We start from the raw sequence: 23,226 nt of genomic DNA, 5'->3' as shown, positions 1-23,226 counted from the left end.
AGGGAGCTGCCCTGTGCCCAGACAGACTCTAAAAACAGGAGTGTGTCTGTGTGTGGGGCGGAGGAGCTTCTACATGATTGGGCCAAGCTAACTGCTTTACAGGTGAGGAAGGAAAGGCCCAAAGGGGAAGAAACTCGATCACAGTCACAAAGTGGCAGAGCCACCAGGACGAGGACCCAGGGCTCCAAACCTTGGCCCGAGCCCCTTTCGCCACGTCCAGGTGTGTCTGGCTGGGGGCAGGGACACTGCGGGGAGGAGGAGGAAGTTTTTCCACATGGACTGGAAACAGTGAGTTGTGCTGGAGACAGACAGAGCGAGGTCTGAGCTTGGCACGGTCACTTGCTCTGAGACTCAGTTGTATCCTCTGTGAAATGGGAAGAGGGCTAGCGTGAGAAGTCGCATGAGACGGAGGATGTGAAATCGCCCATGCGGGGTCTGGCTGTCAGGAGGCGCGGGGTCTAGGTCAGTTCCTGACTCCTCACCCTGTTTGTTCAGATACAGTTCTACAGCTGGCCTCTAAGAGCTGGGTTTCAGCAGGACCTCTCCCCGACAGGGACAGGAAGAGGGTGCACTGGAGAGCGGATCCAAGGCTGCCCCAGAAGTGGGTGGAGACGGGGAAATTGAGGTCCGTCAAATTTTTTTTATTTTTTTTTTGAGACAGGGACCCAGTCTGATGCCCAGGCTGGAGTGCAATGGTGGAATCTCAGCTCATACAGCCCCGACCTCTGTGGTACAGGTGATTCTCCCACCTCAGCCTCCCAAGTAGCTGAGACTACAGGCACACACCACCATGCCCGGCTAATTTTTTATGTATATTTTTTGTAGAGGCAGGATTTCGCCCTATTTCCCAGGCTGGTCCTGAACTCCTGGGCTCAAGCCATCTGCTTGCCTCGGCCTCTCAAGGTGCTGGGATTACAAGCCTGAGCCACCGTGCCCAGCCTCCGTCAAGTTTATTTTGACTAGTACTGTTAGAATATGAAACCTGGAGTTAGGAAATAATTACTGAAAATAGGATTTCTCACCTGTATTTTGCCTTTGTTTTTAGTTACTGACTAGCAGTCACCACCGGTCTATGAAGGAATTTTGTTTGTTCCTCTCTTGGACTGAAGTCAAGAAGGTAGAGAGTCCTGGGGGCCAATCTGGAGGGCAGCCAGCTCAGCGAGAGCATCCCAGGGCTGGGGAAACAGGCAGGACCCCTCCTCCCCCTGAGGGCCACCTGCTGGAGCTCTTCACTGCTCAGGCCTTGGAGGGTTTTGTGTTAAGGCACAGCCCTTTCTTCACAGTGTGTCTGTACATTTACACACATGTGCAGCCTGACAGATGTATGTGCACCTATCGTGTCTCTATGGGGCACAGGGGGAAATCTTGTTTTGTTTTGAGACAGTCTCACTCTGTCACCCAGTCTGAAGTGCAGTGGCGTGATCTGAGCTCACTGCAACCTTCGCCTCCTGGGTTCAAGTGATTCTCCTGCCTCAGCCTCCCGAGTAGCTGGGATTACAAGTGTGCACCACCACGCCCGGCTAATTTTTCTATTTTTAGTAGAGACGGGGTTTCACCATGTTGGCCAGGCTGGTCTTGAACTCCTTCCCTCAAGTGATCCGCCCGCCTCGGCCTCTCAAAGTGCTGGGATTACAGGTGTGAGGCACCGCGCCCGGCCCACATGGGGAAATCTTTGGCTTAAGTGTCCACATGCTCCTCTCCATGATCAGTCCCCCTGGTCCCTGGAGGTCTTGTGTGGTGGCCCTGGGATAAACAGGCGAATGACTCTTTTGTCCCAGTCTCTTGGTTCTGGGCTGCTGCAGCTACAAGTCTGTGCCTGTGGAAAGGGGGTGATCATTTCCTGGGGTTGCACTTCCCATTCAGAGTGGGGAGAGAAGCAGCACTGAACAGGGCAGAGGGGCAGCAGGTGGCACACGTCCTGCACGGATCATATGCCTCAGTGGTGTGACTAATTGCTGGGATAATGAGTCATTCACTTCCCCACCTTCCCTAGGTGACCGCAAATGCAGCCAGGCCAGTGGGAACTGGCGAGTGGCTGACCCCAGCACTCCCATCGGGGTGGTCTCGCCTGCCTTCCTGGCCAGCCTCTGAGCACAGCCATGGGGTTCTTTCGGGTGAGAGGAGGTATTCCTAAGCAATTACCACAACTAAGGAATACTGAGAGAAGCCAGGCATCACGCTCAGTCCCCCCTTTACCCCACGGTCCCTAATTTCCTTCTGTGCAACCCAGGCAAGGTGCCAGGCAGTGTCTGGGGAAGGAGAAATCTCTCTCATGCATCGACTTTCCAAACTAAGACCGGTTAGGCCATTAGGCCAGGCATTACTGACTCAGCTCTGTGGGCTCCCGGCCAGTAACTGTTCACACTGCACTTGTCCTATGCCATGCCCACAAGGTGTCCTCCACCAAGAGTGTGCACGTGTGATGAATATGTTATCGCGTGCAGTGTGCAGGCAAAATAATAACACTACTACTTGAGAACTATGACCCGAGAGGACTTTATGGATGGGCTTCTGGGGCTCCAAAAACTCCCTCCATGGGGCCAGGCGTGGTGGCTCACGCCTGAAATCCTAGCACTTTGGGAGGCCGAGGCGGGCGGATCACGAGATCAGGAGATCGAGACCATCCTGGCTAACACGGTGAAACCCTGTCTCTACTAAAAATACAAAAAATTATCCAGGCATGGTGGCGGGAGCCTGTAGTCCCAGCTACCCAGGAGGCTGAAGCAAGAGAATCGCTTGAACCTGGGAGGCAGAGGTTGCAGTGAGCTGAGATCGTGCCACTGCACTCCAGCCTGAGTGACAGAATGAGACTCCATCTCAAAAATAAACAAACTAAAACAACAAAAAAGAGCCCCTCCCTGAAATTGGGAATAATTTGAAACGCAAATTGTTGATGTGCTCTAGAATGATCAGGAGAGTGCTTTTTTTCCTGGATAGTGGGTATATGGTTCTCAGCTTCTGACCCAAAAAAGATTAAGAAGCTGTTTTTTTTTGAGACCGGGTCTCACTCTATTGGCTAGGCTGGCGTGCAACGGTGCAACCACAGCTCACTGCAGTCTCAGCCTCCTGGGTTCAAGCCATCCTCCCACCTCAGCCTCTCAAGCAGCTGGGACTACAGGCTTGGGTCACTAAGCTTGGCTAATTTTTAAAAATTTTTTGTAGCGACTGGGGTCTCACTATGTCACCTAGGCTGGTCTCCAACACCTGGGCTCAAGTGATCCTCCCACCTCAGCCTTCCAAAGCACTGGCATTACAGGCATGAGCCACTGAGCCCGGCTCTGAGACTTCTGAGTCGAGCAGAAACCCAGGCATTGTCACTAATCGAAACATACATGGAGACATAAACACACACCATCCCGTATCTAGTGAATACCACACTCAGAACTGCCTGCAAAGCCGGCAGCAACAGTGTCCTCCTTCCCTGGGGACATGTCTCACAGACAGACCGAGTCGGGACACTGAAGGACCCTTCTCCAGGGAGAGTCCACATGACGGCCCAAGCTTATCCCCCGTCCTGACTGGAGGCCCAGAGCACCAAGCAGAACCCCAGGGCCTTACTTCCCCTTACTCCTTCCTTCCCCAGGCCCCCACTATGACCCCACCTCCCAGGGTGGAGGGTGGTGGCAGGAGATACTTGTAGGGCTAAAGCACCAGGTTAGCTGAACCCACCTGCCTGCTGACTGAGCTGTCCGGGCCCTGGGCTCCCACCTGTGAAGGCTTCAGGACCCCTAATCCAGTGGGTCCCAGCACCACCTACGGCCACCCTGGGCGCACCACAAGATGACAACCCTGACATCATTTGGCTCATTTCATATGAGAAAAAATGTGAACTAATTAATAAAAACCAACACTGGTTGGCATGGAAAGGTTTGGGCAAATGAATCAAAATGGAGAAGAGAGAAACATGACTTTAGTGGCCAGGCGCGGTGGCTCACGCCTGTAATCCCAGCACTTTGGGAGGCCAAGGTGGGCGGATCACCTGAGGTCAGGAGTGTGAGACCAGCCTGGCCAATATGGTGAAACTCTGTCTCTGCTAAAAATACAAAAATCAGCCGGGTGTGGTGGTGGGCACCTGTAGTCCCAGCTACTCGGGAGGCTGAGGCAGAAGAATTGCTTGAACCTGGGAAGCAGAGGTTGCAGTGAGTTGAGATCGCGCCATTGCACTCCAGCCTGGGTGACGAGCAAAAACTCCATCTCAATAAAATAAAATAAAATAAAATATAAAATAAATATAAAATAAAATAAAATATAAAATAAAATAAAATAAATAATAGTTTCCAATCCCATCCAGGTTGCTGTGAATGCCATGAATGTATTCCTTTTTATGGCTGAGTAGTATTCCACTGTATGTATATATCAGTTTCTTTATCCACTCGTTGAATGATGGGCATTTGCCTCCCTGGTTTTCTGGTGGCCTTTGGAGTCTGGGCCAGCTGAGCCCAGGTACATTCTCTACCCTGTCAGCCCATCCCATCCTGCTGACAGCAAGGCTCAAGGAACTGCAACTCTGAGTGGGCAGGAGCATAACTGCATTTAACTCCAGCACACTGTTGGACACCCCTACAAAGGTCTGGAGCCATCTTACCAGGGAAAGGCCAGGAACTACAGACTCAGACTAGCCCTGGGGCTCCCTTCACCAGCCCCTGGTGTGACCCCAAAGCCATCAAGTTATGCAGCTTAACAAATGCTACATGCGGCTGGAGACCACAAATGCTGATGGAATCCTATGGGCACCCCAACCCTTACACCCTGATCTCGCCATTCTAAGATATGGGGCCCCTTCTCCCAACCCTTACACCCCGATCTCACCATTCTAAGATATGGGGCCCCTGTCCCCAACGCTTATACCCCGATCTCACCATTCTAAGATATGGAGCCCCTGCCCACGACCCTTACACCCCGATCTCACCATTCTAAGATATGGGGCCCCAGCCCACAACCCTTACACCCTGATCTCACCATTCTAAGATATGGGGCCCCAGCCCACAACCCTTACACCCCGATTCCACCATTCCAAGAGGCCCAATTTAGAGTAGAGGAGACGCCAGGAAGACAGAGATGGAAGGGACGTGGGGAGCTGCTGAATCCATTCGTATATTGCTGGTGGGCAGGCGAGATGCTACAACCCGTATAGACGCAATATGGCACTCTCCATTAATGTTACAAATAACCTCTGATCCAGTAACCCCTCTTCTGAGAATGCGTCCTACAGATATAACTGCGTGATTATTTAGTTATAACAGCAAAAGACTGGAAGCCATCCACATGCCCATCAATAGGGGACAGGTTAAGCAAATATGGTACATCTCTAGCAGAATATCGTGCAACTCTGAAAAAGAATGAAGATGCTCTCTAGGAATGAATAATGGAAAGCTCACCAATAGCAAGATGCAGAATGGTATAATTGCATGACACCTTTTAATTACAAAAACGGAGGTGTGAACAAAGAATACAATCTTTTTTATTAGTACAAAAAACTTGACTGGGTGCGGTGGCTCACGCCTGTAATCCTAGTACTTTGGGAGGCCAAGGCAGGTGGATCACGAGGTCAGGAGATGGAGACCATCCTGGGTAACATAGTGAAACCCAGTCTCTACTAAAAAACAAACAAACAAAAAACTCTAGGCCAGGTGCAGTGGCTCACATCTATAATCCCAACACTTTGGGAGGCCAAGGTGGGAAGATCACTTGAGCCAAGAAGTTTGACACCAGCCTAGGCAACATAGGGAGACCCCATCTCTACAAAAATTTCAAAAATTAGCTGGGTGTAGTGACATGAGCCTGTATCCTAGCTACTCAAGAGGCGGAGGTGGGAGGATTGCTTGAGCCCAGCACACGGAGGTTGCAGTGATCTGAGATTGCACCACTGCACTCCAGCCTGGGTGAAAGAATGAAACCCTGTCTCAAAAAACAAAAAACCAAACAGACAAAAAACCAACAAAAGAAAGCCTCTAGAGGGATGCATGGAAACAAAAGTGGTTCCCTGTGTGAGACTTGTACATAGGAAGTGGGTGAATAAGAGCAGAGAAAGGAGTGAAACTTTTCACTGCACACTTTTTTTTTTTTAAAGACGGAGTCTCACTCTGTCACCCCGGCTGGAGTGCAGCGCGAATGATCTCTGCTCACTGTAACCTCTGCCTCCCAGACTCAAGTGATCCTCCTACCTCAGCCTGCCGAGTAGCTAGGACTGCAGGCGTGCACTACCATGCCTGGCTAATTTTTAAAAATTTTTAGTAGAGACAAGGTTTCACCATGTTGCCCAGGCTGGTCTCGAACTCCTGAGCTCAAGCAATCTGCCCGTCTCAGCCTTCCAAGGTGCTAGGATTACAGGTGTGAGCCACTGTGCCCGGCCCCACTGTATCCTATTTATATGGTTTTGATTTTTGAACCAGTTAAATATATTATGAACGCAAAATTAATTATAATAACTGAGTGGGTGACCAGCACTAGGGTTCCCATCATGAGATGATGCCAGAGAGTCTCTCCAAAGTAGATGTGAATCAGAATTCACAAAATTCAGGAAGGCTTGGTCGCCCGTGGGCATCCCGTTTCACCTCCTCCCTCAACAAACAGGATCTGCGGAATCGTTTGGTTTCCCACCACTAGGGGGCGCATGTGGGCTCTGCTTAGGGCAGCAGCAGGTGACCTGAGCGGGGCAGGGATTAGAGAAACGATCCAGCGGGCTGAGACAAGCTAAGGTGTCTCAGGAGCTCACAGAAATGAACTATAGCTCGGCTGCTAGAAAATGCAGCAGTGGGCCAGGCGCGGTGGCTCATGCCTGTAATCCCAGCACTTTGGGAGGCTGAGGCGGGCGGATCACGAGGTCAGGAGATCCAGACCATCCTGGCTAACATGGTGAAATGAAACCCTGTCTCTACTAAAAATACAAAAAATTAGCCGGGCACGGTGGCGGACGCCTGTAGTCCCAGCTACTCGGGAGGCTGAGGCAGGAGAATGGCGTGAACCCGGGAGGCGGAGCTCGCAGTGAGCCGAGATCGCAGCACTGCACTATAGCCTGGGCGACAGAGACTCCGTCTCAAACAACAACAACAAAAAAAAAACAAAAAATAAAACAGAGAGGAAATTAGATGTGAGTCTGAGAGCCCCACCCCTGCCAAGAGGCCCCCAGTCCTGACCCCAGGCTCCCGCCACTCACCAGGCATCCTCGCCCTCCAGCAGGTGGCGGTAGGGGGCGATCTCCTGCTCCAGCCGCGTATTCACGTCCAGGAGGATCTTGTACTCCTGGTGCTGCTGCTCCATCTCGCAGCGAAGCTGGGCCAGCTGCTCCTCCACGCTGCCGATCAGCCCCTGGATCTGGGACAGCTGCATGCAGTAGCGGTTCCCTGTCTCCACCAGGTTGCCCTCCAGGGATGCTTTCTGCAGGACGGCAGGAAGACCAGGGGTCAGTGAGGGTTGTCAGTGTCCTCTTCTGGGCCCACCCCCATGCACAGGACTGTTCCTACCATGCTGAGCTGGGACTGCAGCTCGATCTCCAAGGCCTGCATGGTGCGCCGGAGCTCCAAAATCTCGCTCTTGACGCTCTGCACCAGCTCGCTGTTGGTAGCCACCTTGCAGTTCAGCTCCTTTGTCTGCAGACAGGACACAGGACAGGGTGGTGTGAGCCTGGATCCCTCTCCCAAGTCAGGCCTCCTCCCAAATCTAACTGTGGAGAGAGTGGTGCCTTCTCACCAGCTCCCCACGTCCCAAAGCCCAGAAACATCCCATTTGAAATGTTAACTTTTTATGGTTAATCCCTGCATGTGGGAGGCACAGACCGGAAACTTGAGAACCAGCCAGAACATGTAGCCTGGCTCTTGGTGCTAGTTCCTGACTTCTTGAGAGAGAGGTGGGGACTCCCAAGGTCTTTACCCTTTGCCTTTATTCTGTGGGGTCTCCCTACCTCCCTACCCACCCCCCAGATCCCAGCTTGAGCTCAGCTCCAGGTCTGTTGATGCAGCGGGTGACCCTGGGGTCCATGCAGCTTGCTGAGGAGGGGGCACCTCCAAGACACCTGGCTGTGGGCTTACTGTCAGTGCTAAGGCCCCTGAGCCCCAGCCCCTAAGAGAGATCTCTGGCCTGCAGCAGCCCCCACCTTGCTGAAGAACCAATCCTCGGCATCCTTGCGTTTCTTCTCTGCCATCTCCTCATACTGATCACGCATCTCGTTCAGGATGCGGCTCAGGTCCACGCCTGGGGCAGCGTCCATCTCCACATTGATCTCACCGCCCACCTGGCCTCGCAAGGAGTTCATCTCCTATGGAAAAAGGGGATGTGGATGTGCGCATCTGGACCCATCCTGACCTCTCGCTCCCAAGCCTTCCCCCATGAGGAGACCCCACTCCCCACAAGGACCCATCCTTTGTTCTCCCTCTGCTCTATCTGACCCTCTAAATGATTTTTATTCATCTGCTCAGTATTGCCTCCACCATCAGACTCTATCTCCCCCATTAGACCAAGGACTCTCCAAAATAGAATCTAATTATTAGGCCTATGCCCCAACAATTTCCCCTCTAATTTCCAAGCTTCTGTGTAGATGTTCAGCTTTGAGAGTGCGAAATGGGACAAGAAGGAGACTTCCTTACTTATCCCCCGCCCTCGTGAGGGAGGCCAGGGCAGGTAGAGGGAGCCTCTGTGGGCCCCTGGGAGGTTCCTTGGTTACAGAGAAGCAGTGTGGTACAAAGAGGAGTCTGCCCTGCACGCTGGACCCCAAGGATCAGGGCTCTGCAGACAGGGAAGCCCTCTAAGGTGACTAATCCCAGTGCGCCTGCTCTGCTCTCTCCCAGGGCCTCAGCCATGGCCCAGCCCCAGGGCTCTGCCACCCACTCCTCAGCATGTTTCACCTTCTGCCCCAGCCACCTCACCTCCTCGTGGTTCTTCTTCAGGTAGGCCAGCTCCTCCTTGAGGTTCTCAATGTGCATCTCCAGGTCGGCTCTGGCCAGGGTCAGCTCATCCAGCACCCTGTGCAGGCCACTGATGTCGGCCTCCACACTCAGGCGCAGGGCCTGCTCTGTCTCAAACCTGCCGTGGGAATCAGGGACTTCAGCCCAGGCCTGGTCCAGGTCCTGGCTGCTCACCTGCCTTCATTTTGCCAGGACTCTAAGGGGTTGGAAGGGCTGATGAGAGGGTCCAGTGGACACAAATTCCAGCCTTGGGGCCCTGGGACCATCACAAGGCCAGATCCCATGCCCACCAGCTTCCTTACTTCTGTCTGCCTCCTGCCTCCCCTCCCTCTCTTCTATTCCCCGCCTAAGCTCAGCAACCTTCAGAACTGGCTGCCTTCACTACATCCCGGACTAAGGAGTGGGGCTCCTAGGACTGCCCCACCCAGAGCTCCTGGGCCTTGCCACAAGCAACCAAGGAGTCCTGGGGTCAGGAGGGGTACCCTGAGATCCTCCCCCAGCTGGCCCAAGGCTGCCCAAGCCCACAGCTAGGACTCACTTGGTGCGGAAGTCAGCAGCAGCCAGATGGGCATTGTCAATCTGTAGCAGGATGTTGGCATTGTCCACGGTGGCTGTGAGGATCTGAGGAGATGGGAGAGTAGTCAGGTCACTGGATGGGGGTGGCTGAGCCCACACCAGGGTTCTGAGCAGATCTTCCTGCCTGGGGGCCTCTCTTCCCACCCAGCCCCTCCCTTGCCCCGTGCTGTATTATTGGCAGAGGAGGGGCAAGCAGGAGTCTGAAGGGCTGAAAGGTGCCTCTTCTTCCCCCGCTACTCAGTACCCCACCAGACCCCTATGCCAGACTCAGCCTTAAAGGAGAAGAGACAGCTGGCTGGGAGTATGAGGCAACCAGAAAAGAAAGGGAAAATGTCCCCAGGGCAGAAGCTGTCCCAGAATTCTAGAACAAGGGAGGGGATGTGGGCAACCCCCTCCTTTTACAGTCAGCTAGAGGGTGCCCCTGACAGGCTCCCCCAAAAGGAGGCTAAAGGAGCCCTGACCAAAGAGTGGTTCCAAATCACAAGTCAGGACCCCTCCTAATCCATAACCCTGGGCTCCAGCCAGCAGCCCTGACCCCTGGGGTTTGCTGAGCCCGTCTTAAGGGACAGCGGGAGGAAAGGAGAAGCCAGAAAAATCCCCAAATAAGGGACATCAGAGGCCTTCCCCACCCTGAGGTCCCGCCCCCTCCCTTCTGCCTCCCCTCAAAGCAGGTGCTATGGGGAGCTCACTCAGACACCCCCACTCCACATCTCCCAAAACCCCCTCCTGCTGACCCCTGCTCCAAAGGAGCAAGACACCACGCATCCAGCGGCCCACAGGTGCAGCCCTCCATCTGCATCCTTCTGCCTCATCCTACAACCTCTCCAGGTGGAGGAGCTCCACGAGGGAGAAACTGAGGTTCCAAGGGGCTCCACGAGGCCTGTTTGTTCCTGACTCAGCCTGCTGCCCCCAGAAAAGGGGGATGTGGGCCACACAGGGGCCCCAAGGCAGGTTCCCAGAAGCTAAGCCACAGCCAAACCACTCTTGGCTCCCTGAGACCCTACGGCCGAGGCAGGAGTTGGGGGGAAGAAGTCATGCGCCCCCAGAGACCCCTCCCACCAGCAGGCCCTACCTCGTTCTGCAGCTCCATTGTCTTGTAGTACTGGCTGTAGTCACGGGCAGGCCCCGGGGCCTGCCTCTGGTACCAGTCACGGATCTTCACCTCCAGCTCAGGGTTGGCCTCCTCCAGGGCGCACACCTTGTCCAGGTAGGAGGCCAGGCGGTCACTGAGGTTCTGCATGGTGGCCTTCTCACCTCCGGCCAGCAGCCCATCAATACCCCCAAAGCTGCTGCCATAGCCACCGCCAGAGCCAAAGCTGTAGCAGCTGGAATAGCTGCTACCCCCGAGGGCGCTGCCCAGGCCGCCAGCAGATCCCAGCCTGCAGGAGCCGGCACCCAGGCAGCCAGACAGCCGGCAGGAGGTGCGGGACGAGCCGCCCCCCAGGCCAGAGGAGCCCTTGATGGAGCTGGAGGAGGTGAACTGGCCGATGGTGGTGGTCATGGTGGTGGCGGCAGGAGGCAGGCACACAGGAGAAGGGCTGGAGAGGAGAGGGGCCCCAAGTTGTGTAGGGCTGCCGGGGTTCACATGCTTCCCTGGGCTTTCATCACCATGGGCCACCTGCCAGCTCCCAGGTGGCTGGGGACCCCCTCCCCACCCATCATCAGGAATTTGCCTCATTTCTCCAGATCCTCGTGCTGGGTGCCTTGTGTGTGTGTGTGCGTGCCACTGCTCTCAGGCTGTCACCTGTGATTGGGGCGGGCCTTCCAGCTATGATTTCCCATGACCTAATACGGAGAAGAGAAGAAGGCAGGACTGCACCATCCCCAGGCCCTCCAGGCAGCCACCACCCCAGCCCGGCCCGCCTCAACCCTGTCTGGTAGGGAAATGGGTTGCAGTGTCAGGTGACCCCCCCCTCCGAAGTCGCTGTCTTTCACCCCACACTTCTCCACCCACGGTGCTGGCCCGGGGCTGGGTGCTGAAGAGAAAGAGGGGACCGAGAGCCTATCCTGCCTTGGAAACTGAGCCCAAACCCACCAGGCCCACCTCACAGCACAGAAATGCCATCAAGCCTTGGAGGCCAACCCACATGGCAGATGAAGAAATTGGGGCTCCAGAGGGGTGCAGTGTCCACACTGGCCCCTTCTGCAGAGCCGGACACCCAGGAATGCACTCTAGGGGCTACAGTTCCATCCAGTCAGCTTCTGACCGTGCCGCATCCCTAGAAGCCCTTGCTAACCCAGTCTCCTCGTATAAACCTTTCCCCAGGTTTACACTCCAGGCTGGGGTGGGCAAACAGGGGCTCAGCTATAGGATGGGGAAATGGTGGGCTGTGCTAAGAGAGGATCTAAACCAACTGAGAGGCGGATGCCCCCTTCCACTCCTCTCACCCTTCCGTACCCCAAGAGACCTCAGGGTCAGGTGAGGGGCATTTATCTCAGGTCTCAGCCCACAGGAAACCTAAAGGACATTGCCCAAGATGAGGCTCTTACAGAGACCCCAGCCAGTCCCCTCCCCACTCCAGGCTCCCCAAGATGTGGCTCCTCGGGTGGGCCATGTGCCCCAACCCACAGCCCCACCCTGCCCTGCCCACGACCCCAAGCCTGGCCCTGGGTCCCTGGCTGGCCTCTGTCTTGCACTGGAGCAGGGGTGCCTGGTGAAATGGGCAACTTGATGCTCTCTGGGCCCTGCCCACGTTCCCCTTCCATCCACCCTCCTTTGCATCTTTCTGTGCCTGGGGCCCCCATAGGAAGCGGTCACATCCAGACTCACCAGGCCTGAGATGCTGGAGGATGGAGAAGCGCTTGCCACGGGAAAAATCCTCCAGGAACACATGAACAAAACTTCGCCTGCACCTGGAACATCCTTCTCTACGGCTGGCCTACGAGGCAAGTGTTCTGCACACGCTCCTTGGCTAACTCCAATGCAGAGGAGCACATGAGCCCAACCTCCACGGCAGGTGCAGAGCTTTGCCTCCCTTTTATAATGTCTGTATTCAAAGGACATATCCTGGAAGCCTCTTTCTGATAGGATGAGAGCAGACTCTGCACTCCAACACAGATTGGATAAGTCTCCAACTCTGATTAGTAAAGATTATCCAGTCAGAGATGGAGACTATTATCCAATAAGAGTTGTCGAAAAAAGTTCCTTCTCACCCAATCAGAACCAAGCTTCCAAGATATAGCGGTTGAGTACAGCCCTATAAAAGGGAGGCGAAGGCCCATTCCGCCATTTTCTCTTCGTGGAGGCTGGGTTCGCGTGCTGCTCTGTGGTGTGGTCGTCATGGACCGGAAGCGTGTGCGGTGCGCCTGAATTGAGGCCAGCATCAGGGAAGGGTGTCCCAGGTGCAGGCGAAGCTTCCTTCAGGTGTTCCTGGAGGACTTTCGGCTCGCAAGCGCTTCTCCATTCTCCCGACGTCTCGGGCCTGGTGAGTCTGGATGTGAGCGCATCCCACGGGGCCCAAGGCACAGAGAGAGAGAGAGGAACGGGGTGGAGGGAGGGAAGCGTGTGCAGGGGCCAGGAGCGCCAGGCTGCTCGGGCTTCCCGGCCCCCGGAGCCCGCCAGGAGCTGTGGCCTGGCTCGGGCCAAGGCAGAGGCCCCACCTCCTGCTGCTGGCGCTGTCACCTCCCTGTGCTCCTGCCTCCTGGGTCCCTGAGGGCCTCCTGTCATCTGGAACTGGAAATAAGTTAGTGAAGTGACGTTTCGTGAATATTTATTGGCCTTTGCGTCTTTGTCTTCATTTTCAGTGCTGGTTTTTCTGTTGGGTCATTTGTGTTCTTACGTTGATTTGAAGAATTTAAAAAGATATTCTACAAATTACTCCTTTATGGGGTCATTTCTAGTGCAGATAGCCGTTTCTTAGTCTGGTCATTGTACCTTAATTTTATTTCACATTTCTTTCTTGCTGGTAAATAAGAAATTAATTGATTTTATAGATTGATTTTGTGTCGTGTTACCTGGTTTAATTCACATATTCATAGCCATCATTTTTGGATTGTGGTGGGTTTTTCATGTACTTATGTAGCTGTAGTTATGTACTTATGTACTTACGTACGTAAATACTTATGTACTTAGTGTCAGCCACGTATAATAACAGCTATATTGCTTAAATGTTGGTTCTTATACCTTTATTTTTCTTTATTTTCTTCTTTTGTTGTTCCGATCGCACCTCCTGAGCACGGTGTGTCTGGTTCTGATTCCAGGGAAAAGGTTTCAGTGATCCTGTATTCCTTATGTAGTTTGCTGTAATTTCATTTTAGACAAACTTAATCAGATTAAGGAAGCTGCCTTTTACATATGCTAAGAGTTAGTTATGACTAATTGTTGAATTTGAATAAATGCTTTTTTTTACATGTGCTGTAAATAATCATATGTTTTTCTCCTATTTTTCTGAAAATAGGATATTTTACATGAACTATTTTTGGATGTTAACCGATCCTGCGTTTTTTAGTACCATGTGTTACATTTCCATATGTGGTTTAATTCATATGATATGATTGTTTTAGAATATTTGTATTTCTGTTAATGAAAGAGAGGGCCTATAATTTTTTTTTCTAATGTCCTGTTCAGATTGTGGTGTCAACATAATGCTGACTTCACAAAAAAAAAGCACTGAAAAATATTTCCTATATTTCTTGTGTTTGGAAGAGTCTGAGAAATTTAGGTGTTTTCTTCCTTAAATATTTGGAATATTTCTTTAGGTATGGAATTTTCCATGTGGAACAGTATTTTTGTTGGCTGGTTTGACTTCTAATAATTCAAATCCTTTGGTATATGTAGGAGTTTTCTTGTTTTATGTTATTTCTGTGTCCATTTTAGTAAGTTTATTTTTATTTTTATTTTTATTTTTCGGGGGACAGAGTCTCGCTCTGTCTCCCAGGCTAGAGTGCAGTGGTGCAATCTTGGCTCACTGCAACTTCCACCTCCCGGATTCAAGCAATTCTCCAGCCTCAGCCTCCTAAGTAGCTGGAATTACAGGTGTGTGCCACCACGCCCGGCTAATTTTTGTGTTGCTAGTAGACACGGGGTTTCACTATGTTGTCCAGGCTGATCTCGAACTTCTGACCTCGTGATCCACCTGCCTCAGCCTCCCAAAGTGCTGGGATTACAGGTGTGAGCCACAGTGCCCGGCTGTATTTTTTAGTAGAGACAGGTTTTTGGCATGTTGGCTAGGCTGGTCTCGAACTCCTGGCCTCAGGCGATCCACCTGCCTCGACCTCCCAAAGTGCTGGGATTACAGGTGTAAGCCACCATGTCCGGCCTAGTAAGTTTATTTTTCAATGTGATGTTATTTGAATCTCTGTTGTCAAACTTGTAGTCCTAAGTATTTCACAGAACCCTCCTAGTGTCTTAATACACTGCTCTATAGAGCAGGCTTCTGTTTTGATTCCTGATATTGGTTTTTTGTGTTTTTTCTCTTTGCCTTAGTTAGTTTCACTAGTGGTTTATTAAGTGTATTAATATTTATAAACCAACTTTTTTTTTTTTTTGAGACAGAATCTCACTCTGTCGCCCATGCTGGAGTGCAGTGGTGTGATCTCGGCTCACTGCAAGTTCTGCCTCCCAGGTTCAGGCCATTCTCCTGCCTCAGCCTCCCAAGTAGCTGGGACTACAGTCACCCGCCACCCTGCCCGGCTAATTTTTTGTATTTTTTAGTAGAGACGGAGTTTCACTGTGTTAGCCAGGATGGTCTTGATCTCCTGACCTCGTGATCCGCCCACCTTGGCCTCTCAAAGTGCTGGGATTACTAGCTTGAGCCACCGCACCCGACCCTGTAAACCAACTTTTATCCTTGATTTGTTTCTGTTGCATTTTTTTCCTATTTCATTGATGTCTGCTCTTTATTACTTTAATTCCACATTCTTTCATTTTGATCATTTTAATTCTTGAGAAGGGAGTTTATATGATTGATTGTCAATCTTTTTTCTATTCTTTCTATTCTAACACATTCCTGTAAGGCTGTAAATTTCTCTCTGAGCAGGGTTTATCTGACAGCCCACATTTTCCATCAGGTGTTTCCTGTGTCTGCAGCCGCATTGACCTCCCAGTGTCTCCACCCTGTATTGCCTACAGCCATGCCAGGCCTTGTGTGTCTCCATCCTTGTGCCTGAAGCCTGTATCTTCTTGCCAGTATCACCATCCCGTAATGACGGAAGCCCACGTCTGCCCTTGTGTATTGTCACCTGGTCTGTCCTCTGCCTGCACTTTATGCCCCCTGTCAGAAGTCTCCATTTCTTGCTCCTGCAGCCCGTGCCAGCCATGTGAGTCTCCATCCTGTGTGCTTGCAGGACATTGCTTGCCTTGAATGTTGCCATCTCCTTAGCCTTCAGGCAGTAGCAGTCCTCCAGTGCCTCAATCCCTGTGTTTGCAGCCCGTTCTGATGTTTTCGTCCGTTTGTCCCCTGAGCTTCTGCCCATGCCAGCTTATGTTTGCTACATTCTCTGTCCCTCTAATCCATGTCCACATGCTTTTTGGGCCATGTCTGCATTCGTGTGTCTCCTTCCCCTGTGCCTTCAGCCCATTTCTGTCCTTTTCTAGATCATTTCTCCCAGGAGACTGTGCCCAAAACTCCTATCCCTAGTGTTTGTACCTGCAGCCAGTCTCTTTCGTTGAGTGTCTCCGTCTGTTGTTACTGCAGCAGAGGCCTGTCATTGAGTGTGCCAGCTTCCCATGCCTGTCTTCCTGTGTCTCCAGCCCTTGTCCATGCAGCCCACATTAGGACTCTTGTGACTCCACCCTTCAGCCTAGAGCCACATCTACCTTTGGGTGTCTTTATCTCTGTGCCCCCTGCCCACACCAACCTTCACCTACTCCTCTATCCTGCACCTGTATCCATGTCTGTCCCTGGTGTGCCTCTCTGCCGTGCAGCTGTAGCCAGCGAGCTCCCTTTTTGTCTGGATCCCCCGTGACTGTAGTCCAGGTCTTCTCTCCTGTGCCTGCAGCCCATGTCTGCCCTTGAATGTCCCCATCCTCTGTGATTGTCACCCATCGGCCAGGCCTAGCATGTTTCCACTCTGTGCCTACACCCGTGTCTGCCTCCAGGGTCTCCACTCATGGTGCCACAGTTTGGTTCCCGGTCCCTATCCTCCTGGGGTGGATTCTGGCATTGTGTTGGGAGGGAGAAGGTGACCCATGAAAGGGAAGGCTGGAATGATGTAATGGGCAAGGAGGCTGCCATTCAGCAGGCTGCACAGTGGCAGAGAAGACATGGCCAGTCAGAATCCTCCCTGCATCGGGGCACTCATGTGGGGCTGTGCCTGGTGTGGGGAGTAAGGGGAAGCTGGAGCAGGAGGTCTGGAGCCACCTGGCCCTCTTGGGCCTGAGACCCTCCCCACTGCAGGGGCTCCATCACTTCCCCGATGGTCCTGCCTCCTGGGATCCTGCCCTGCAGTGTTTCTGCAGGGATCCTCTCACCTGGAACTTGCAGTGGCGGGTTTCATGTGAGGTAGAGTTTAGCAAATGTTTATTGGCTTCTGTGCCTTACTTGTCTTCATATGCTTTGCTCATTTTGTGCGTGTTTTTGTAGGGTCCTTTTTTATATATCGATTGGAAGGATTTATCTTAAATCTGTAAATTGATCCTTTATTGGCTCGTTTTGTCATAGATACTTGTTCTCTAGTTTGATCATTATTTTCTGTTGGTTTCATACTAGTATATAGTAATCTGGTTGTAACAATAATGTATCCAGTAAGTTATTAATTGTAACAGTTTTGGGGTTTTCAGGGATTGTCTAGGCATGTAATAGTGTCATATACACATAATGACAATTTTTTTGGTTTAAAAATTAATCCTAATGCCTTTTTATTTCTTACTGTATTGTTTCTTCACTACAATGCTGATTAAAGAGTGATAGCAGGCATCCTCGTCTGGTCCTGCACTGGGGGAAAAAGCTTCCCATAATTCTCTGTTGATTATGTTATTTATGTTATTTGTTATTGGCTAGTATTAGACTTTATCAGATTTCATCAAATTAAGGAAGTTGCTTTTTTTTTTTTTTTTTTTTTTTTTTTGAGATGGAGTCTCGCTCTTGTCCCCCAGGCTGGAGTGCAATGGCTCGATCTCAGCTCACTGTAACCTCTGCCTCCCGGGTTCAAGCGATTCTCCTGCCTCAGCCTCCCGAGTAGCTGGGATTACAGGCATGTGCCACAACGCCCAGCTAGTTTTGTATTTTTAGTAGAGACAGGGTTTCTCCATGTTGGTCAGGCTGGTCTCGAACTCCTGACCTCAGGTGATCCGCCCACCTTGGCCTCCCAAAGTGCTGGGATTACAGGTGTGAGCCACCGCACCTGGCACATCCTCTTTTTATATTTTACTCAAGTTTTTTTTGTGTGTGTTTGTGGTTCAATTTTAAATTTTATTAAATGCTTTAAAAAACTTTTCAGCTGAATGATCTTACTATTTTCTCCTGTATTTTTCTGCTAATGGGATGACTTACATGATTTATTTTGAATGGTAAGGACCTTGGATTTTGGTGTGTATTCCATTTAGTATTGATCTGCTGTGTTTTCATAGGTGGCTTCATTCATGTAATATTTTGCTTAGAATATTTGTAGCTCTGTTTATTTATTTATTTTTTTTTTTGAGATGGACTCTCGCTCTGTTGCCCAGGCTGGAGAGCAGTGGTGTGATCTTGGCTCACTGCAAGCTCTGCCTCCCAGGTTCACGCCATTCTCCTGCCTCAGCCTCCCAAGTAGCTGGGACTACAGGCGCCGATCACCACGCCCGGGCAGTTTTTTTTTTTTTTTTTGTATTTTTAGTAGAGACGAGGTTTCATTTGTTAGCCAGGATGATCTCCATCTCCTGACCTCGTGATCCGCCCACCTCGGCCTCCTAAAGTGCTGGGATTACAGGCATGAGCCACCGCATCCGGCCCCAGCTCTGTTTATTAAAAAGGAGATACATACTGCTTATGAAAGAGGTGACATAATTTTATTCATTTGTGTTCCATAATGTGTCCTGGTCCAATTGTGTCCTCAATGTAATGCCAGCTACACAAAAAATTTTAAAAATATTATCTTTATTTTCATTTTAGTGTTTTTCTTTGTATGGACTATTCCATAATTATGAGCTGCGAGTTTTACTTGTAGAACATTTTTGTTGGTTGGTTTGATTTTTTTTTTTCCAAGAATGTATTCAATTTGTTTAGTAGACTAGGAGTTTTTCTATTTCATGTTATGTTTGGGTCAGTTTGGGTAAGTTGGTTTTTAAATGTGGTGCATTTTGTTCTCTGTTGAATTTTTAGACCCACATATTTCACAAAGTCCTCTTAAGTTCTTGTTAAGGTCCACAGGCCCAGTGAAGAATGTGTCTGTGTTGATTTCTGATATTGATGGTTTGTGTTAACTTCTCTTTTTCTTAATCACATTGACTAATGGTTTATTGATGTTATTTGTTTTTTTTTTTTTTTTTTTTTTTTTTTGAGACGGAGTCTCGCTCTGTCGCCCAGGCTGGAGTGCAGTGGCGCAATCTCGGCTCACTGCAAGCTCCGCCTCCCGGGTTCACGCCATTCTCCTGCCTCAGCCTCTACGAGTAGCTGGGACTACAGGCGCCCGCCACCACGCCCGGCTAATTTTTTGTATTTTTAGTAGAGACGGGGTTTCACCGTGGTCTCGATCTCCTGACCTCGTGATCCACCCGCCTCGGCCTCCCAAAGTGCTGGGATTACAAGCGTGAGCCACCGCGCCCGGCAATGTTATTTGTTGATTTGTTTTTGTTGTGCTTTATTTTTTATGTATTTATTGATGTCTGCTGTTATGTTTTTTATTGCCTTTATTCGGTATACTTCCAGTTTGATTGTTCCTTAGCTTTGATCCCTGAGAAGGAGCTGAGATGATTGATTTTCAGTCTCTCTCTGTTCTGACATCCTCACTTAGGGTGTACGTTTCCACTAAGCTCTGATCTAAGCATCTCCTGTATGCACTCAGCTGTTTCCAACCCCTGTGCCTGCAGCACTGTCTGTCTCCCAATGTCTTCACCCCTGTGTCCCTGCAAACATGCCATGCTTTGTGCATCTGCATCCCAGTGCCTGAATTCTGCAGGTTCTCTCCATGTCTGCCCTTGTGTGTTGTCAGGTTTTGCCGTCCTCTCAGCCTGCAGTACGGATCTTGCCTAGATTATCTCCTTCCCCCGCGCCTGCCTCCCATGCCAGTCTTCATTTGTCTTTGGTCCCTTTGCACGTAGCCCATGTCTTCCCTCACGTGTATCCATTCCTTGTCCATATGGCCCATGTCAGGATACCTGGGTCTTCGCTCCTCACCTAGAGGTCCATATCCATCCTCACGTGTCTTCATTCCCCAGCTGCCCTGTGCCTGCAGACATATCTGTCCTCAAGTGCTGCCGTACCATGTGCCTGTGGTCAGTGTCTTCCTTTTGTATCTGAAATCCTTGTGGCTGCAGTGCTGCCTTCTCATGTGTCTGTCCCCATTTCCTCTGCTGCACCCTAAAGGTCTCGTGTCTCCATCACCTGTTCCTGCCTCAGGTTACAAGCGACACAGTTTGGTTATGTGTTCACTGAAAGACGATTTGATTCCTTCCAGGTTTTCGTCATTGTGAATAAAGCTGCTGTGTGTATTCTCTTGTTGGTTTGTATGTGGATGTGTTTTCACACCAGTTGGGTAGATGTGTAGGGGCACGGTTGCTGCATACTATGTGATGCTGCAGTTTCCTTTGCAATAACATGCCATGCTATCTTGTGAAGTGGCTATGCCATTACGCAGTCTCCCCAGTAGTGAAGGAGAGCTCCCGTTCTGTATCCTCACCAAGGATTGGTAGTGCTGGCTTTTGCTTGTTTGTTGTTTATGTAACTGTCCTAATCGATGTATAGGCTATCTACCTCATTGCTGTTTTAATTTGCTTTCCTTAGTGTACAGTGCATTACTTTTTTCTCCTAATTCCCTAGTGTTCACCATGTCTTTATATGCTTATTTTCCATCAGATTATCTACTATTGGGAGGTATTGCTACATATATTTGTCCATTTGTTAAATGTAGTTTATTTTCTTACTTTTGAATTTCCCAAGTTCTTGGTATATTTTGCATGCAAGTTCTTCTTCAGATATGTGTTTTGTAAACACTTTCTTTAAAGATAAGTCTGGCAAGGATGCCCTCTCTCACTACCCCTATTCAACATAGTATTGGAAGTTCTGGCCAGGGCAGTCAGGCAAAAGAAATAAATAAAGAGTATTCAAATAGGAAGGGAGGAAATCGGATTGTCTCTGTTTGCAGACGACATGATTCTGTATTTAGAAAACCCCGTCATCTCAGCCCCAAAACTCCTTAAGCTGATAAGCAACTTCAGCAAAGTCTCAGGATACAAAATCAATGTGCAGCAATCACAGGCATTCCTACACACCAACAATAGACAAGTGGAGAGCCAAATCATGAATGAACTCCCATTCACAATTGCTACAAAGAGAATAAAATACCCAGGAATACAACTTACAAGGGACTTGAAGGACCTCCTCAATGAGAACTACAAACCACTGCTCGAGGAAATAAGAGAGGACACAAACAAATGGAAAAACATTCCATTCTCATAGGAAGAATCAATATCGTGAAACTGGTCATACATTGGACATAAATCCAAAGAAAAAAACTACTTTAAATTTCATATGGAACCAAAAAAGAGCCTGTATAGCCAAGACAATCCTAAGCAAAAAGAACAAAGCTGGAGGCATCATGCTACCTGAATTCAAACTATACTACCAGCCTACAGTAGCCAAAACGGCATGATACTGGTACCAAAACAGAGATATAGACCAATGGAACAGAACAGAGACCTCAAAAACAAGACACATCTATAACAATCTGATCTTCAACAAACCTGACAAAAACCAGCAATGGGGAAAGGATTCCCTCTTTAATAAATGGTGCTGGGAAAACTGGCTAGCCATATGCAGAAAACTGAAACTGGACCCCTTCCTTACACCTTATAAAAAAATTAACTCAAGATGGATTAAAGACTTAAATGTAAAACCCCAAAGCACAAAAACCCTAGAAGAAAACCTAGGCAATACCATTCAGGACATAGTCATGGGCAAAGACTTCATGACTAAAACACCAAAAGCAATTTCCACAAAAGCCAAAATTGACAAATGGGATCCACTTAAACTAAAGAGCTTCTGCACAGCAAAAGAAACTACCGTCAGAGTGAACAGGCAACCTACAGAATGGGAGAAAATTTTTGCAATCCATTCATCTGAGAAAGGTCTAATTTCCAGACTCTACAAGGAACTTAAACAAATTTACAAGACAAAACAACTCCATCAAAAACTGGGCAAAGGATATGAACAGACACTTCTCAAAAGAAGACATTTACGTGTCCAAAAACCATATGAGAAAAAGCTGAACATCACTGATAGTTAGAGAAATACACATCAAAACCACAGTGAGATAACATCTCACACCAGTGACAATGACAATTATTAAAAAGTCAAGAAACAATAGATGCTGATGAGGCTGTGGAGAAATAGGAATGCTTTTACACTGTTGGTGGGAATGTAAATTAGTTCAACCATTGTGGAAGACAGTGTGGTGATTCCTCAAGTATCTAGAACCAGAAACACCATTTGACCCAGCAATCTCATTACTGGGTATATACCCAAAGGAATATAAATCATTCTGCTATAGAGACACATGTACCCGTATGTTTATTACAGCACTATTTACAATAGCAAAGACATAGAACCAACCCAGATGTCCATCAGTGATAGACTGGATAACGAAAATGTGGTACATATACACCATGGAATACTATGCAGCCATAAAAAAGGATGAGTTCATGTCCTTTGCAGGGACATGGATGAAGCTGGAAACCATCATCCTTGTTTGGGGGGTGAGACTTATTGGCCCTGTAATCAGAACATGAACTTTTGCCCGTTTATAAAATCAGATGGTCGGCTGGAAGCAGTGGTTCATGCCTATAATCCCAGCACTTTGGGAAGCCGAGGTTGGCGGATAGCCTGAGATCAGGAGTTCGAGACTAGACTGGCCAACATGGTGAACCCCTGTCTCTACTAAAAATACAAAAATTAGCCAGGCATAATGGTGGGCGCCTGTGATCCCACCTACTTGGGAGGCTGAGGCAGGAGAATCTCTTGAACCTGGGAGGTGGAGGTTGCAGTGAGCCGAGATTGTGCCACTGCACTCCAGCCTGGGCGACAGAGAGAGACTCTGTCTCAAAAAAAACAAACAAAAAAAACCAGATTGTCATTATCTTCCTTATTGCTTTTAAGAGTTCTTTCTGTATTCTTGATATAAGTCCCTTGTCAAATAATTGTGTGGCAAATACCTTCATCCAGTGTGCTTTAAATGTTCATCTTTTGATGAACAAAGTTCTTAAGTCTAATTCATCAATCTTTTCTCTAACGGTTAATGCTTTTTGTATTCTGTGTAAGACATTGTTTATTCCAAGATCATGAAGATACTGTCCTATGTTTTGCTGCAAAAGCTTTATTGTTGTATCTTTCACACTAAATAGAAACCCTCTTTAAAATCACCAATTCCTACCGCATTCTCAAAATATTTTGCTAAACCTTTAGAAGATTCTGGCACCACAACACTCCCTTCCCAGCCTCAAGCCTTTTGGGGAGATGGGGACAGAGAAAGAAAGAAGCTGGCAGGGAAAACCCAGCCTCAGCCTAGACCTAGCCCAGATAGTAAATTAGCAGGCCTGGGAGTCTCCATCATATCAGCAGTCATGTGTCTTAAAACTAGAATCTACCCAGATTATATATATATCTTGTATCTGCCACTG

General features: G+C 49.5%; 2 protein-coding genes across 4 annotated transcripts in view; one reads left to right on the top strand and one right to left on the bottom strand.

The window, feature by feature from the left end:
* Positions 1 to 5,392: 5,392 nt before the first annotated feature.
* LOC129462827 (keratin, type I cytoskeletal 17-like) lies at positions 5,393 to 12,511 on the bottom strand. 3 transcript variants are annotated; one of them, XM_063617787.1, is made up of 7 exons: positions 12,247 to 12,511; positions 10,549 to 11,261; positions 9,439 to 9,521; positions 8,862 to 9,018; positions 8,093 to 8,254; positions 7,464 to 7,589; positions 5,393 to 7,377 (listed from the first exon to the last, which is right to left on the bottom strand). In XM_063617787.1, exons 2-7 carry the CDS (start codon positions 11,152 to 11,154, stop codon positions 7,153 to 7,155), a joined length of 1,359 nt encoding a protein of 452 aa, XP_063473857.1. In that variant the 5' UTR covers positions 11,155 to 11,261; positions 12,247 to 12,511; the 3' UTR covers positions 5,393 to 7,152. The 3 variants fall into 3 exon arrangements, with proteins under 3 accessions (XP_063473857.1, XP_055099206.1, XP_055099207.1); XM_055243232.2 differs by having other exon boundaries at positions 7,209 to 7,373; XM_055243231.2 differs by lacking the exon at positions 12,247 to 12,511 and having other exon boundaries at positions 10,549 to 11,315.
* A 251-nt stretch (positions 12,512 to 12,762) lies between these two features.
* The window catches only part of LOC129463002 (putative coiled-coil domain-containing protein 144B), a 67,556-nt gene continuing 57,092 nt past the window's right edge, over positions 12,763 to 23,226 (top strand). Inside the window, exon 1 of the mRNA XM_063617798.1 lies at positions 12,763 to 12,901. The gene's annotated coding sequence lies outside the window, so the exon portion shown is untranslated. The remainder of the gene's footprint in view (positions 12,902 to 23,226) is intronic.

The sequence above is a fragment of the Symphalangus syndactylus genome, chromosome 14, assembly GCF_028878055.3.
Source record: "Symphalangus syndactylus isolate Jambi chromosome 14, NHGRI_mSymSyn1-v2.1_pri, whole genome shotgun sequence".
Lineage (NCBI taxonomy): Eukaryota > Metazoa > Chordata > Mammalia > Primates > Hylobatidae > Symphalangus > Symphalangus syndactylus.
Note: the sequence above shows the minus strand (reverse complement) of the source record. Positions and strands in the feature narration are given on the sequence as shown.

Excerpts from the sequence above, each read along its gene's own strand:
- LOC129462827 (XM_063617787.1), bottom strand. The coding sequence starts at position 11,154 with ATGAGGCAAATTCCTGATGATGGGTGGGGAGGGGGTCCCCAGCCACCT. Across the intron at positions 9,019-9,438 it reads GCTGCTGACTTCCGCACCAA|GTTTGAGACAGAGCAGGCCC; the intron begins GTGAGTCCTAGC and ends TTCCCACGGCAG. Across the intron at positions 8,255-8,861 it reads TGAAGAAGAACCACGAGGAG|GAGATGAACTCCTTGCGAGG; the intron begins GTGAGGTGGCTG and ends CTTTTTCCATAG.